Raw genomic sequence first — 14,876 nt, 5'->3', positions numbered from 1 at the left:
TTTGGGAATGAATCAAAGCGCCAGGGAGGGGCTGCCCGACCCCTCCCCAAATTCAGGGGCGGCTCCGCTGCCGTCCCCAGGGTGACAGAGCCGGGTTAGGGGCCGGGGACGAGCCCAAATCCCCCTGAACCCTCCCCACATTCCCCCAAAAACTCCCCCAAAAGCGGGGTGGGGACAGCGGGGTGGGGACAGCGCCTCCCGCCCTGCTCGGAGCGCGGACACACCGGTGGCGCAGGTGACACTGGTGACAGCTGACAGTGGCACTGCTTGAAGGGGCAGGGACACAGGTAAGGCCGGGCGCCCCCAGTTTCCCCCCCGGCCCCTGATGGCCGCTGCAGAGCCGGGGACAGGAGGGGACAGGAGGGGACACCGGGATGGGGCGGGGGGCAGAGCGGGGGGCGTGGTTTGGGACCGAACTGGCGCAGGGGTGGCACCGCCCCAATGTCCCCACGGGATCCTGGCTGTCCCCATGCCGGTGCCACCACCCGCGAGCGCCGCCGGCCCCGTCCCGATGGGTTTGGGACTCAATTTTCTCACCCCAAATCCCCCAGTTTAGGCTCAAAATTACTCTGAGAGAGGAAGGAGAATTCCGTTTTTACCATTTTTCCCCATTTCCCCCCCCCCCCATTTTTATCCTATTTCCCCCCATTTTTACCCCTAATTTTCCCCATTTTTTACTCCACTTCTGACCTATTTTTGTCTCATTTGGCTCTTAGCTCCCTCCATTTCTGCCCCATTTTACTCCCTTTTGGTCCCATCTTAACCCAAATTTTTCCCCCAATTTCACCTGATATAAACCTCATTTCTGCCCCATTTTTACCCCATTTTGCCCTATTTTAATTCCCATTTCCCCCCATTTCTCCTAATTTCTGCTCCTTTTCCACCCCATTTTTACCCAAATTCCGCCCCACTTTCCCCCCCATTTCCCCTCCGATTTTTCCCACTTTCCCAAACCACCCAATCCCATGAAAATCCCAAACCCAGAGAGGGAACTCCTTCACTGGGGGATGAGCCAGGAATTTATTTTTCCCTTCTAAAAGGGCTTTTTTCAACACAAAAACTCCCCAATTTTAATTTTTTTTCCCTCTGGCACCTTGCAATAACCTCAGATCTGGCCCCAAGTATTCCCTAGGATCCCTTTGGGATTGAGGAGCAGAAAAACGATCTTTGTCCCCACCTAAAACTCCCAGTTTTTACTTTTTCCTCCTAATTTCACAGCTATTTCACTCCATATTTTCAATTATCCCATGACATTTCCTATTAAAAATTAAAATTTAATAATATCTTAAAAAATCATTTTTTGAGCCTCTAATTGATTTTTTTTAGGGGATGAAAAAGCCCCCAAATCCCCAATTTTGCAGTGGATTCATGTGAAAAAAGCAATTTTGAAGACCCCAAGCCATACAGAAAACCTGATTTTGGGGTGAATTTACCCGCTAAAAATGAATTGTAGGGACACAAAATTTGCTTTTAAACCCTAAAAAACCCCAAAATCCCAAATTCCTTTTTTTCCATTGAGGGTTTTCCCTTCCCCTCCTTTTCCCGGTGGGAAAATCCCCAAAATTTCCTTTTTCATCCCATTTTTGGGGTTTTGTCACACAGAGCCTCTTTGTCCCTTTTCCCCCTGGAAAGGTGGGAAGGGGCCCGAAATGGGGGAAAAATCCGGGAATTTTTGTGGGATGAGGTCAAAGCCTTCCCCCCTCACACGGCCTCTTCCTCCTCCTCCTCCTTTCCCTCCTCCCCCTTTTTTGGGATGAAAAGGCGATTTTTTGGGAAAGGTACAAAGGGATCCTTTCAGGGAGCGAGGGGGAGGGCGCTCAGGGCCTCACCGGGGATTTTTTGGGGGCTATTTTGATTTATTTTGGTTTATTTAATTTTTTAGTTTTTAATGTTTTTATTAGGGTGGGGGTTTTTTTGCAGTTTTTGGTATTTTTTAGATATTTTTTTGTTATTTTCTGTACATTTTAAAGGATATTTTTGTGTATTATTTTTATTTTTTTCCGGAGGCTTTTTTATTTATTGAATATTTTTTATATTATTTGTGTATTTTTCAAATATTGCTTGGAATTTTCAAAAGATTTTTGTGCGCATTTGTATGTTTTGGGGGTATTTTTAAAAAAATTGGGTGCATTTTAAAATATTCTTGTGTATTTAAAAATATTTTTAAAATATTTTGGGGGTGTTTTTTCTGTGGTTTTTATTTCTGGGGTACTTGGGGTGAAACATTAGGAATTGGATGAATGGGTTTGAGGGATACCTTGGGATTATTTGGTGTCCCTTAAGGGATTTTTCCCGTTCCCAAAGCTGATTTTTCCCCTGGAATTCCCAATTTTTTCCCTCGGGGTCACTTTATGTTGCAGGGGGGTCGCTTCACCCTTTGATTTTTTTAGGATGCCCCCAAAACTTGGGAGTTTTTTGCCCCCTAAATGCCTGAAATTCAGGATTTTCATCCAACTCCAAACCCTAAAAATTTCCTTTTTTTTTTTTCTCCTGTCTGAAGCGAGGAAGAGGTGAAAAAAACTCCGGGATTTTGGATCCTTTGATGGCGAATTCTCCCATCCCCCCATCCCAAAAAAATCCCTATTTGGGGTGGCACCGAGCCAGGGCCCCAAAAGCCACGGGGACAAAGCCGCCCCTGTGTCCCAGAACCGGAAAAATCCCAAAAAATAAATAAATCCAGGGGGAAAAAAAAATTTAAAAACCACCAAAAAACACCCAAAATCCCAAAAAACCCCCAACCTTAAAAGAGATTTTTGATGGGGGCTGGGCCGAGGGTCCCAGGGTTTGAAGGGAGATCAGGTTCGGGGATTTTTTTTTTGGGCACTGTTTTGGGGTGGTTTTTTTTTTTGTTTTTTTTTTTTTTTTTCTTTTTGCTTTTGGGCAAAACCAGAAAAAAAAAAAGCCCAGCAGGGCTGTGGGTTAATTAATTAATTAATGAGGGCTCAAGCCTGTGGGGGATTAATGGGGTCGGGGTCGTTAGGAGGAATTAGGATCAGGAGGCTCCTGGAGTGTGAGGACCCTGCCCCAGCTTAGGGTTAAAAATGGCCCCACATTACCCCAAGTCACCCCAAAATTGGGGTTTGGGGTGAAAAATAACCCCAAATTGCCCCAAAATTACCTTTAAAGTTACTCCAAAATGACCCCAAAATTGGGGTTTGGAAGGTTAAAGTGCCCTGCTTGGGGTTTGGGATTAAAAATGCCCCAAAATGACCCAAAAATGACCCCAAAATAACCAAATAGGGGTTTGAGGGGTGGTGTTGGGGGTGTAGCTCAGAGCTGGCTGGATTTGGGGTAAAAAAATGACCTAAAATGACCCAAAATTGAGAGCTCTGAGGGGCAGCTCTGAACTCTGGGGTCTCCCAGCTCAGAATTTGGAGTCCCAGCCCCGAATTATGAATCTGAATTTCTCAGATTTTGGGGCATTTTTTCCTGCATTTGGGGCATTTGCGTCTGATTTATTTTTGGGGGGCATCTTTTTGTGGGTGGGGCATTTTCCCTGGATTTTGGGTCGTTTTCCCGGTTTTCAGGGGGCCTTGCCCAGGCAGCATGGGGGGGAATGGGGGCTCCATGTCCCGGACTTTTTTTGGATTTTGGGATCCTGGGATTCCTGGGAAAGATGAGCTGTGCCAGGCCCAGCCACGGCCCTACAAAGGGAGCTCTTATCCCAAATCCCGGCTTTTTCTGGGAATTTTTGTAAAAATAGCAGTGGATCCTGAGGTGGGGGGGAGGCGAGTGAAAGGACCTTTTGTCACCTGGACGGGGAGGGAGGGAATTCCAGGTGGGATTTGAGGGGGCTCCCGGGGAATTTGGGGTAATTTTCCGATGGATTTTGGGGCGTCTGCATCAGATTTGGGGCATCTTGCATGGATTTTGGGGCATTCCCTCCAATTTTGGGTCATTTTCCCCCTGAGTTTTGAATGATTTTCCCTGGATTACGGGGAATTTTTCCCAGGTTTTGGGGCACCTTCTCTGATTTCTTCAGCTGAGGAGGAACCCCAAACCCTTTTCCAGAGATTCCCACTGTGAACAGGAATGGAGACAGATAAATAAATGTACAACTGCATCTGAACAACGTCACCTAGCACGTGAGGAGTTGGCAAAAAAAAATTAAATTTATCGCATATTTATAAACTCATAATTGAAATGTGTTCTTATCTACCACAAAAAGCAGGAAAATTCCTCAATTCCAGTTTTTGTTTTTTTTTTTCAGATCTTTAATTTCAATAAAAGATAAAAAAAGTAGGAAATGAATCTGGTATAAAACAGGGGAGGGAATTTGGGATCCAAAGGGACACGAAGGGATGGGAAAAACCAGGAAAAGGGGCTCCAAAAATTTGGGAATTTGGTACAAAACTTCATCTCCCAGCTCGGGAAAAATAGAAAAAATTCCCAGCTCCTGCAGGAGAGGGAAAATACAAAAACTTGGGATTTTCCCCCACTCTTCTTATTAAAAATCATCTTTTCCACCAGGAAGAGCAAATCCAGAGGCTTCGGAAGGACCAAAAAATTTGGGAATAAATTAATCCAGGGAAAGGGGTGGGCAAAGCTCCCCAAATAAATCCTGGCATTGTTCGGAAAAAATGGAAGGAATTCCAGGATTTTGGGGTTTTTCCCATGGTTCTGCAGTTCCTGCAATTTGGGAGGATTTCTTCATGGAAAACGTGGGAAAAGCAACTGGAAAAAGCAACAGGAGCTGCTGGGATGAAGCAGCCTGAAAGGGAAAGGAAAATTCCCAAAAATTCACCAAAAATCCCAGATTTTGCTCAGGTTTTGGGATTTATCCCTTGGAAAAGCAAAGTTTGGGTGTAAATCCAGAGGAATTCTGACATTCCAAAGCTTAATCCTGGAAAAATCACCCAAAAGTGGGGATTTGGGAAGAAAAAACAGGATTTAAGCAGGAATTATTCCCAGGGATTCCAATCCAAGTTTTCCTATGGGTAAAATCCACAAACTTTGGGAGTGAGGTGGAAAAAATGGGAATGATCCCCAAAAATTCCCTCCAGAACCAAACCTTTCCCCTGCTTTTCCCAAATCCAGATTTTCCCAACACAAATCCACGGAGGCTCCTCCCTTTTCCCGAAAATCCAGCTCCAAAAAGCCCAAAATTCCCAAATTTCCCCAACCCAGCAGATGGAAAAGCGGGAAAATCCATCCTGGAATCTCAAAAAAGAGGGAAAGAAACTCCCAAAGTTCCCAGCTGTGCTTCCAAACTTTTCTATTCCCCCCGAATCCGGGGGGGTTTTGGGAGGAGCAGGACCCGGAGTTCCTTGGCTGCGTCCCCAGGAGAATCCTGGGATTCTTCTGATCCAAATCTTTGGAATTTCAGGATTTTTCTGGCATCAGAGGAGCTTCCTGTGCAAGATTTCCCAGGCCATCCTCTTCCTGAAGTAGGGCATGTGTTGCTTTGGGAATTTTGGGGGAGAAAATGGGAAAAACATGGGAATTTTGGTCAGGTTTGCTCATCCAGGGGCAGATTCAGGCTTTTTTTTTTTTTTTTTCCCATGGAAAATAATGGAAAAGGGGGAAATTTGGGGCTTTGGGGTTGTGGGGAAAAAATGGGAATTTCTGGGGATTCAGGCAAAAAAAAATGGGGGAATTCATTCTAGATTTTGCTGGGATTTTGGTGAGTTTGGGGTCTTCCCAGCCCTGGGGGTCTGGGACCTGAGGGAATTTGGGAGTGCTGGGATCTGGAAATGCTGGAGGAGGGAAGTGGGATATTCCTGGAGGTTGGGAATTACCCAGGAATTCCTTGAAATTTTGGGGAGGAATCTCAGATTTTGGGGGGAATATTTGGGATTTTCCCTGGCACTGGGGCTTGGGAGCTTTTTCCAGGGACTTGGGGACAATTCCATGGGAAGGGTGGAGGGTGGCTGGGAATGGGAAATAGGGTGGGGATTCCTTGGATCGGGTGAGGAATGCTGGAATTTCCCCCAAATCCCGCTGGAATTTCGGGGTTTCTCCTGGCCCTGGGGGTTTGCAGGATGGGAACTGTGGAATTTGTTTCATCTGCAGCCCCTGGGGTACCTGAGTGAAGTTGATGGGTTTGTCCTTGGAGATGCACTCGGCGTAGCGGCAGGCGAACATCCCGCAGTCGCTGCCGTTCATCTGCTGCGGGATCTCCTGGGGGGGAAAAAACAGCAAATCAACATTCCCAAATTCCCACATCCCCACCCTTCCCTCAGCCCCCAAACCCCCAAGGCCAGGAAAAACCCCAAAATCCCAGTGAAATCTGGAGGAAGGTCCCAGAATTCCGGAATGTTTTGCATCCCCACCTTGCCCAAATCCCACCCAAACCTTTCCCCTGTGGAAAATTTCCTCTCCCAAGGTTTGGGGTTTGTTCCCTCCTTTTCTTCCCTGAGGGAAAAGGGGCCCAAAAAGGGCTGGGAATCCAAGGGAATGCTGAATTCTTTGGGAATTCTGGGCTGTCCAAACCTGGCTCTTCTTGCTCAGCAGGGCCCATCCGTTGGTGTCAAATTCCTTCCTTTTCTTATCCAAACTTTCCTGTTTCAGGTACTGCCTGTGGGAAAAGGAGCAGGAAAAGCTGGAATTCATGGGAAAATGGCAATTCTGAGGTTCTGCTCTGTCTGGCTGTTCCCTAAGGGATTCAGGGTTGGGATTCACAAATCAATTACCCCCAAAAATCTAAAATTGGATCAGGAGAGGCCGAAACCCCATGGGAAGAAACACGGAGAGAATTCTAGGGAAGAGGAGGAATTTTTCATGTCCTAAAAGGGGAGAATGAGCCTGAAAAAGGGAGCAAAAATGACCCTAAAGGAGCCTCCAAAAAATGACCCTGAAGGGACCTAAGAATGACCCTCAAAGGGCTCAAAAATGACCCCAAAAAAGCCCAAAAATGGGTAAAGTCGGTGTGTCCAAGGCTGGGGAAGCAGGAGTGGGATTTTGCCAGGGAAGGGATTTTACTCACAGCAGGATCCTGCAGGCCTCACTGTTGATCCCTCCCATGGAATCGTAGTAGGTGATGGTTTTTTTCCTGAAATCCACGACCTGCACAGAGAAAAAATTCCTTAAAATGGGAAAAAAACCAGGAATGCTTCTCTTGCAAAAACAACGTAGGGTACTTCACACCACAGGAGGATTTCCCCCCAAAAATCCCTGTTTCCTGCTGTGTTTTTAATCCCTGAATGTCTAAATGAGCCATCATCATCATCATCATCATCATCATCATCATCATCATCACCATCATCATCATCATCATCATCATTCCTCCCAAGGGTTTACAACAATTTTGCCCCATCTCTCGAGGCCCAGATTTAGGTGATTTTCAGTGTTTTCCCTCCCCATTCCCATGCCATTTTTGCTGGAAATTACCTCTTTTACATGGAATTAATTAACAATTCAAGCAGGAATTAATAAATTAAGGAGGCTTTTGCTAAAGGAGCTGAAAATCCCTGCAGGATCCCAGGAGCCAAGGCAGGGGATGGGACAAAGGAAGGGGAAAAGCGAAATATCTGTGGCCTAAATCTCTTTAACAAGATCCTGTGGCACCAGTTGGTGGGAACGGGGAAATCAGATCTTCCCAAGGGAATAAATGCCCTAAAATGACCTCCAGCCTGAATTTAAGGACTAAAAACCCCACAAAAAGCTGCTCCTACCTTTGTATTTCCCTTTAAACTCAGATTTGAGACACAAACGCAAATTTTTCCCGTCAGCATCATCCAAAACCAACAAAATTTGGGCCCTAAATCCCAAACTGAAGATTTTTTTGGGATAATTCAAGCACTCACAGCCAGGCACCAGTGCACTCCCAGGTGGATGGGCACCAGGAGCAGATCCACAGAGAAAATATCCACTTTTTTTGTCCATCTTTTCACAGCTTGGTACCCTGCAGTCTTTAATTTGGTGAAGAAAAAGGTGTTGAAGGCGTGGACTGCAGGCAAATCCTTGTCCTTGCTCCTCTCCATCAGCAAATTCATGTAGAAATTTATAATCTGGAGGGAAAAAAAAGGGAAAACAGGGTTTTTGATTTTTTTTTAGTAGATTTTTATTTATTTTATTATGGTGTTTAGATTTGTGACCCTGTGTAAAGTTGGGGAATAAACCCCCAAAAAGGAGGATTTGCATTAAAACCTTCAAAATACCCAGGTGAGTTTGCAGTAGCTCCATTGTAGTAAAACATTCCAGAGAAAACTCAAGGAATTTTAGGAATTTGCCTTTATTTAGGTCGGAATTTAAGATTTACTTACCGTTTCCCCGGTTCACACCAATCCCATCCTCCCACTATCATTAATTCCCCACATAAATTCAATTATTTTTATTTTGCGCAGCTTCCCCCACGGATTTATCAGTCCAGGGTGGAATCCCAACCCACAAACCCCCTCCCAGCACCCACCCAACCATTTTCCCCTCCCAAGGTGCTGGAAATGGGTGGGAAATGGGAACTGCTGGGCTCCCACCTCGTCGTTGAGCCAGTTGAGGTTGTTGAGGGTCTGGATGTCCTTCCTGGTGATGGTCAGGCGGAAAGCCTCGCTCAGCACCTCGTCCTGGTTCCCTCCTCGGAAAAGGCTCTTGATTTCCTTCTCCATTTCCTGGGGAAAGGGAAGGTGGAATTCCTGCTTTTCCTGACCCCAAATAGCCAAAGGTTTAATGCCCAACAGTCCCTTAAGCCATAAATTCACCACGAGGAGGGTGCAGGGTTCCATCCCCGTGCCCAAACCCCAGGAGTTCCCTGAAGCTAATTCCCTGAACTGACCCCAAATCCCTAAATCCCAGGAACTCCCTGAACTGATCTACCTCAGGTGAGGTAGAATTCCTGCTTTTTCTGCCCCAAATCCCCAAGGGTTTATTAACACCAAACTGATTCTTGAGCCATAAATTCACCGGGAAGAGGGCACGGGGCTCAATCCCTGTCCCCAAATTGCAGAAATTCCCTGAACCGAGTTCTATCTGAGGAAGAACTTTTCCTGTCCCCAGATCCCCAGGGCTTGAAAACCAAACTGATTCTTGAGCCATAAATTCACTGGGAAGAGGGCACAGGGCTCCATCCCTGTCCCCAAATCCCACAAATTCCCTGAACCGAGTTCTATCTGAGGAAGAACTTTTCCTGTCCCCAGATCCCCAGGGCTTGAACACCAAACTGATTCTTGAGCCACAAATTCACCCCGAGGAGGGCTCAGGCCCCCATCCCTGTGCCCAGCCCCACCTCGGTGATCTCGGGGAAGTCGTCGTCGCCCTGGCCGGGCCGGGCGCGCTCCAGCCCCTCGGGCCCCACGGCCACCGGGATCTCCTTCTCCAGGGGCACGCGCAGGTGCAGATCCACCAGCTCCTGCACCGAGCGCTCCTGCTCCTGCAGCCGCTGCAGGGGGACAGAGAGGGAGAAGGAGGGCTTGGGATTGATGAAACTGGGATAAACCCCCAGGATTATGGAATTAAACCTTTACAGAGCCACCCAGGCCTGTCCCCTGTGCCACATCTGCGTTTTTTTCCCCCATTTCCCTGGATTCTGACTCCTTTTCCAAGCCCTGACCACCCTCCCAGTGACAAAATTTCCTGTAGTTTCCAATGTGAGACAATATTCCCTCTTTTCCTTGCTGTTTATCCCAGGATTGAGAAGAACAAAGGCCTAAAAAAAGTTGATTTTTCCTGTTTTCCAACTGTTTTTCCCCAATTGTCCCAGTCCGGGATATTTTTCCGTGTAAGTCTCACCTGGCTCTGGAGCTGCAGGGCCAGAGCTTTCTGCTCCTCTATTTGCCTCCACCTCTCTCTGGCTCGGGAATCATAGACACTGGTCCTAGAAAAAAACAAAAATTTAATGGACAAATTCATTTAAAAAAATCAGGATTTTGGTTTTTCCACCCCAAAAATCCCAGGAAAAGCCAGCAGGGAATAGTAACTCACAGCTCTTTGATCCATAGCTCAGCCTGGAAAAAGGGGAGGCTGGAAAGAGAGAAAAAGGAGGGTTGGAAATTACCCAGAATTTCCCCAGAATTCCCTCATTTCCCAAATTCTCACCCTGTCCCTCTTCATTGTCACCTCCCCGTGTCCCTAAAAATCCTCAAAACGCCCCCATTTCACAGCCCTTACCTTGGAGCCGGAGTTCTGGAATCCTTGACCTTGAGCAAAATGACAGAATCTGACCCTAAAAATGGGAAAAATTCCTGGATTTCTGTCCTCCTTGATTCCTACCCCAAATATCTCCCAATCCTGAATAAATACCCCAGACTGGCCACAGAATTTAAATCCCTTTCCCAGAGTTTGGGGTTATTTGGGATTTGGTTTCATTTTTTGGGGGATTTGGGGGATTTTTGGGGGTATTTTCTTTGGGACTTTCTTGAGGAGTTTTTTGGGATTTTTTTTTTTTTTTGTTAATTTCAGATTTTTTGGGGGGTTTTATTTGTGGTCTTGTTTTATTTGAGATTTTGGTGGTTTTGGGGTTATATTTCTGGAATTCTCAGGAATCTTTACCTTCACTCTGTGCCTCAGCTCCTGGCTCTTCCTCCCGCTGGTGCGGAGCCGCAGAATTCCGGGGCTGGAACTCCCCAGGAAACCCTGGAGAGGGGCCCAGGGGGGGATTTTGGGAATTCTGGGGTGGCTCCGGGGAATGTGGAACAGGAGCTGGAACTTTGTGAATTTCCAGTGCCTCGGGATCATCCCTGGGAGCCTCCTGGGGCAGGGAGGGGCCAGAACGGGGACAGCGGGAGCTGCAAAAAAAAAAAAAAAAAAAAAAAAATCAAAACACCCAGTTAGGGAAATTCCTGGAAGAAGACTGGAAATTTGAGATTTGGGGAGAAGATTTAGGATTTTTTTGGGGGGGTTAGGAGAGAGGTTTGGGAGAGGTTTGGGGTTTGGGCAGGGTCTCTGATGATTTTCAGGGATTTGCAGAGGGTTTTTTGGGATTCGAGCAGGGATTTTGAGGTTCTTTGGGATCTGGGGCAGGTTTTCAGGGATTTTTTGGGATGCTTCTGACTCACAGGTGGAAGGGGAGCAGCGGGGAGGGTTTGCAGCTGGAGAACCTCTTCCCAGTCACCATCTGCAGCAGCTGCCGGTAAATCTCCCGCTCCTCCTCCCGCACCGTCTGCAGGCAAAGAGCACAGAAAAAACTCCTCTCAAAACCCTGGAATTCACTGATCCCAGGGATTCCCCCCAAATTCAGGCATCTGATGGAATCCCATGAAGGCAATGCTGAGAAAAACTCCCAAAAAAAAATGGTATTTAGGGCTGGAAAACCCCAGGAATTTGGTGTTTAACCCCAGATGTGCCCCCAGCTCTGCCGGAACACCCCAACCCCACAAACCCCTGGGATTTCTCAGGATTTCCATTCCCAGCTCTGCCAGAACACCCCAACCCCACAAACCCCTGGGATTTCTCAGGATTTCCATTCCCAGCTCTGCCAGAACACCCCAACCCCACAAATCCCTGGGATTTCTCAGGATTTCCATTCCCAGCTCTGCCGGAACACCCCAACCCCACAAAGCCCAGGGCTTCCCAGCTCTGCCAACCCCACAAACTCCAGGGTTTCCCAGCCTCACAACACCCACAAACCCCAGGTTTTCCCAGCCTCACAAAGCCCCGGGATGCCCCAGGGTTTCCCAGCCCTGCAAACCCCACAAACTCCAGGGTTTCCCAGCCCCCAAACCCCACAAACCCCACGGTTTCCCAGCCCTGCAAAGCCCCCAAACCCCAAGGTTTCCCAGCCCCCAAAGCCCCACAAACCCCTGGGTTTCCCAGCCCTGCCAACCCCACAAACCCCAGTGTTTCCCAGCCCTGCAAACCCCACGGTTTCCTAGCCCCACAACACCCACAAACCCCACGGTTTCCCAGCCCTGCAAAGCCCCCAAACCCCAGGGATTCCCAGCCCTGCCAACCCCACAAACCCCACGGTTTCCCAGCCCTGCCAACCCCACAAACCCCAGGGTTTCACAGCCTCACAAAGCCCCGGGATGCCCCACGGTTTCCCAGCCCCCAAACCCCACAAACCCCTGGGTTTCCCAGCCCTGCAAACCCCCCAAACCCCAGGGTTTCTCAGCCCCCAAACCCCACAAACCCCAGGGTTTCCCAGCCCCACAAACCCCACGGTTTCCCAGCCCCACAACGCCCACAAACCCCAGTGTTTCCCAGCCCTGCCAACCCCACAAACCCCAGGGTTTCCCAGCCCCCCAAACCCCACAAACCCCAGGGTTTCCCAGCCCCACAACACCCACAAACCCCAGGGTTTCCAAACCCCCAAACCCCACAAACCCCAGGGTTTCCCAGCCCCACAAACCCCAGGGTTTCCCAGCCCCACAAACCCCAGGGTTTCCCAGCCCTGCAAACCCCACGGTTTCCCAGCCCCACAACACCCACAAACCCCAGGGATTCCCAGCCCCACAACACCCACAAACCCCAGGGTTTCCCAGCCCCCAAAGCCCACAAACCCCAGGGTTTCCCAGCCCTGCAAACCCCACAAACCCCAGGGTTTCCCAGCCCCACAACACCCCGGCACGCCCCAGGGTTTCCCCGTCACCTCCTCGGCCGCGCTCAGGAAGCGCCGCGGGGCCTTCTTGGGGCTGCGGCGGCTCCAGGAGGGGCTCGGGGCCGGCTTCAGGGGGAAGGAGGCTCCATGGAGGGCGGATTTTCCCCCAAAAGTGCTGGGGTTCCCGCTGGAAGGAGGGAAAAACACCGCAGGTTTGTTGTAAATCCTGAAAATTGGTTTTAAAAAATCCCGAATAAAATCACAAAAGGTTGCACGGAAGGAGAAACGAAATAAAGCCCCCCAAAAAAATCCCACAAATATAAAAAAAAAAAAAAAAAAAAAATCCCTGAACCCCCCAATTAAATTGCCCAAATCCCCCCTACTACAAAATCCCAAATAAAATTTAAAAAAACCAAGAATCCCAATCCCCACCCAAAAAAATCTCTAAAAAATCCTCCCCCAAATAACCAAAATCTCAAATTAAACCCACCAAAAATCCCCCAAAAAAGAAATTAAAACCATCGAAAAATCCCAAAAATAAAACCCCCTCAAAAAAATCGACTCATCACCGTCAAATCATCAAAACTCCAAAATCCCAACTAAAATCCCCCAAAAGTATCAACCAAAACCTGGAAATCTGAGATCTGCTGCACCCACCTGGGATTTTTACGGGTCTCCAGGAAGGAGCCTCGGCTCCCCCTGGGCTTGGAGCTCCTCCACTGCCCGTTGGCTCCTGGGAATCTTTCAGGAATTTCTGAGGGGAAAAACAGTGGGAGTTCCCAGAAAAACTCAAATTTCCCCTTCTCAAGGGGTTGCTTTTAGGGAAAACACCCCCAAAACCCAAATTCCAGAGGGGAAACTCACCTGGGGTGTAGCTGAGGGAGCAGGAGGAGTTCCCAGCAGGGCAGGAGAAGCTGCTGAGTTTGGGGAGGAAAAACTGGGGGAAAAAAATGGGGAAAATTCCAATATTTTGCTTAGAAGTGGGAAAATACCAGGAAAGAATCCAGGAAAAATACAGGGAAAAGTGAAGGGTGTTCCCAGGGCTGGTTGGGAATGGTGGCAGGACTTCACAATTCCCAAAATTCACAATTCCTAAAATTAATAATTCTCCAAATTTACAGTTCCTAAAGTTTGCAATTCCTATCCATCACAGCTCCCCAAATTCCCAGCTTCTAAAGGTTACAACTCCCATATTTTGTGGAGCGAATTTATGGAGCAGCAAGAACCCAAAGACTGCTGGGAAAATCCTGAATTTCGCAGCTCTGGACCCGCGGTGGGTCCCACACTTGGGCTCCCCATTCCCGGCATATTCCAGGCGGAATTCCCACGCCGGGAACCGGGAATTCCCAAAAACGGGATTGGGATTTGACTTCTGCGGTTTCCAGGCTGCGTTCCCCCAGAGAAACCGCGGCTGGAAGTGCCCTAGGATTCCCTGGGATGGGGGAATTGTCCCGAATATTCCCAAATCCGCTTCCCGCCCAAATCCCGCGGTGGTTCCGTGAGGAAAGGAGCTGCGGCGGCTCCGGCCCGGTGGAAACGGAGCCCGGGAACGCCCCGGCCCCGCGCCCCCCCGCTCCGCACCTTGCTCTCGGCGCCGAAACTCTTGAAGGCCGGGCCGGGCCGGGCCCGCGCCGCCTCCCGGGCCTCCATCCTCATGGAGGGCAGCGCCGCCGCCTCGGCCCCGGGCAGCGGCAGGACCGGGCACGGGAAAAGGCCCAGTGGTGGCGGAGTCGGGTGTGAGGGCAGCGGGAGAGGGAAGAGCCCGGTCCGGGAGCGGAGCAGGGTCCGGAGCCGCCGCCGCTTCTCTTGCCTCAGCCGGCCCGGCCGCCGCACCGGAAGCGGAAATGGAACCCCGAGCCTCCCGAGCGCGCGCGGCTCTCCCGGGCTCCGCGGCGGCAGCGAGGGGGAAGCAGCGGAAGCGGAAGTGAGCGGCGGCAGCGCTGCCGGAAGTGCTGCCGCCAGGGCAGGGGAGGGAGCCGCGATTTGCTGGGAGCGGAGAGCGCCCCCTGGCGGCTGGGAGGTCCAGGGGGGCAGCCGGAAAGGAGGGTCCACCCTGGACGGGGGGGCTGACCCTATAGGGGTCACTCTGTGGTGGGGGGTCACTCTGTGGGAGCTGTGACCCTATAGGGGGTCATTCTCTGGGGGCTGTGACCATATGGAGGGTTCACTCTGTGTGTGAGTCCCTACCACCGATCCCATCACAGTCGATCCCGTTACAGTTGATCCCATTCCAAGTTATGGTCAGTCCTGTTACAGCTGGTCCCTACATCCAAAACTGTTGCAGCCTATCCCATAATAGCCGATCCCATTACAGTCAATCCCACAGTAGCTGGACCCTACAGCCGATCCCATTATAGCTGATCCCAAACCGGCGATTCCATAACGGGCGATCCCATTACAGCCGATCCCGTTACCCCGATCCCATAACGGGCGATCCCATTACAGCCGATCCCGTTACAGCCGATCC

The 14,876-nt window shown here is 49.6% G+C and overlaps 1 protein-coding gene across 2 annotated transcripts; it reads right to left on the bottom strand.

The window, feature by feature from the left end:
- Nucleotides 1-4,195: 4,195 nt before the first annotated feature.
- SENP1 (SUMO specific peptidase 1) lies at nt 4,196-14,777 on the bottom strand. Of its 2 annotated transcripts, none has more exons than XM_058042114.1 (16): nt 13,991-14,777; nt 13,274-13,346; nt 13,067-13,163; nt 12,461-12,635; nt 10,929-11,032; nt 10,423-10,658; nt 10,042-10,096; nt 9,856-9,894; nt 9,664-9,748; nt 9,161-9,313; nt 8,415-8,546; nt 7,746-7,949; nt 6,926-7,005; nt 6,433-6,517; nt 6,025-6,120; nt 4,196-5,402 (listed from the first exon to the last, which is right to left on the bottom strand). In XM_058042114.1, the coding sequence occupies exons 1-16, from the start codon at nt 14,063-14,065 to the stop codon at nt 5,340-5,342; spliced, it is 1,752 nt and encodes a 583-aa protein (XP_057898097.1). In that variant the 5' UTR covers nt 14,066-14,777; the 3' UTR covers nt 4,196-5,339. The 2 variants fall into 2 exon arrangements, with proteins under 2 accessions (XP_057898097.1, XP_057898098.1); XM_058042115.1 differs by having other exon boundaries at nt 12,461-12,596.
- Nucleotides 14,778-14,876: the final 99 nt, after the last annotated feature.

Source organism: Melospiza georgiana, chromosome 29 (genome assembly GCF_028018845.1).
Source record: "Melospiza georgiana isolate bMelGeo1 chromosome 29, bMelGeo1.pri, whole genome shotgun sequence".
In the NCBI taxonomy this organism is placed as follows: Eukaryota; Metazoa; Chordata; class Aves; order Passeriformes; family Passerellidae; genus Melospiza; species Melospiza georgiana.
Note: the sequence above shows the minus strand (reverse complement) of the source record. Positions and strands in the feature narration are given on the sequence as shown.

What these genes read in the sequence shown, in the direction of transcription:
- SENP1 (XM_058042114.1), bottom strand. Translation starts at nt 14,065, where the DNA reads ATGAGGATGGAGGCCCGGGAGGCGGCGCGGGCCCGGCCCGGCCCGGCC. An exon ending in GAGACCCGTAAAAATCCCAG is followed by an intron (nt 12,636 to 13,066) that starts GTGGGTGCAGCA and finishes ACCAATTTTCAG; the next exon opens with GATTTACAACAAACCTGCGG. An exon ending in TGCTGAGCAAGAAGAGCCAG is followed by an intron (nt 6,121 to 6,432) that starts GTTTGGACAGCC and finishes TTTCCCCCCCAG; the next exon opens with GAGATCCCGCAGCAGATGAA.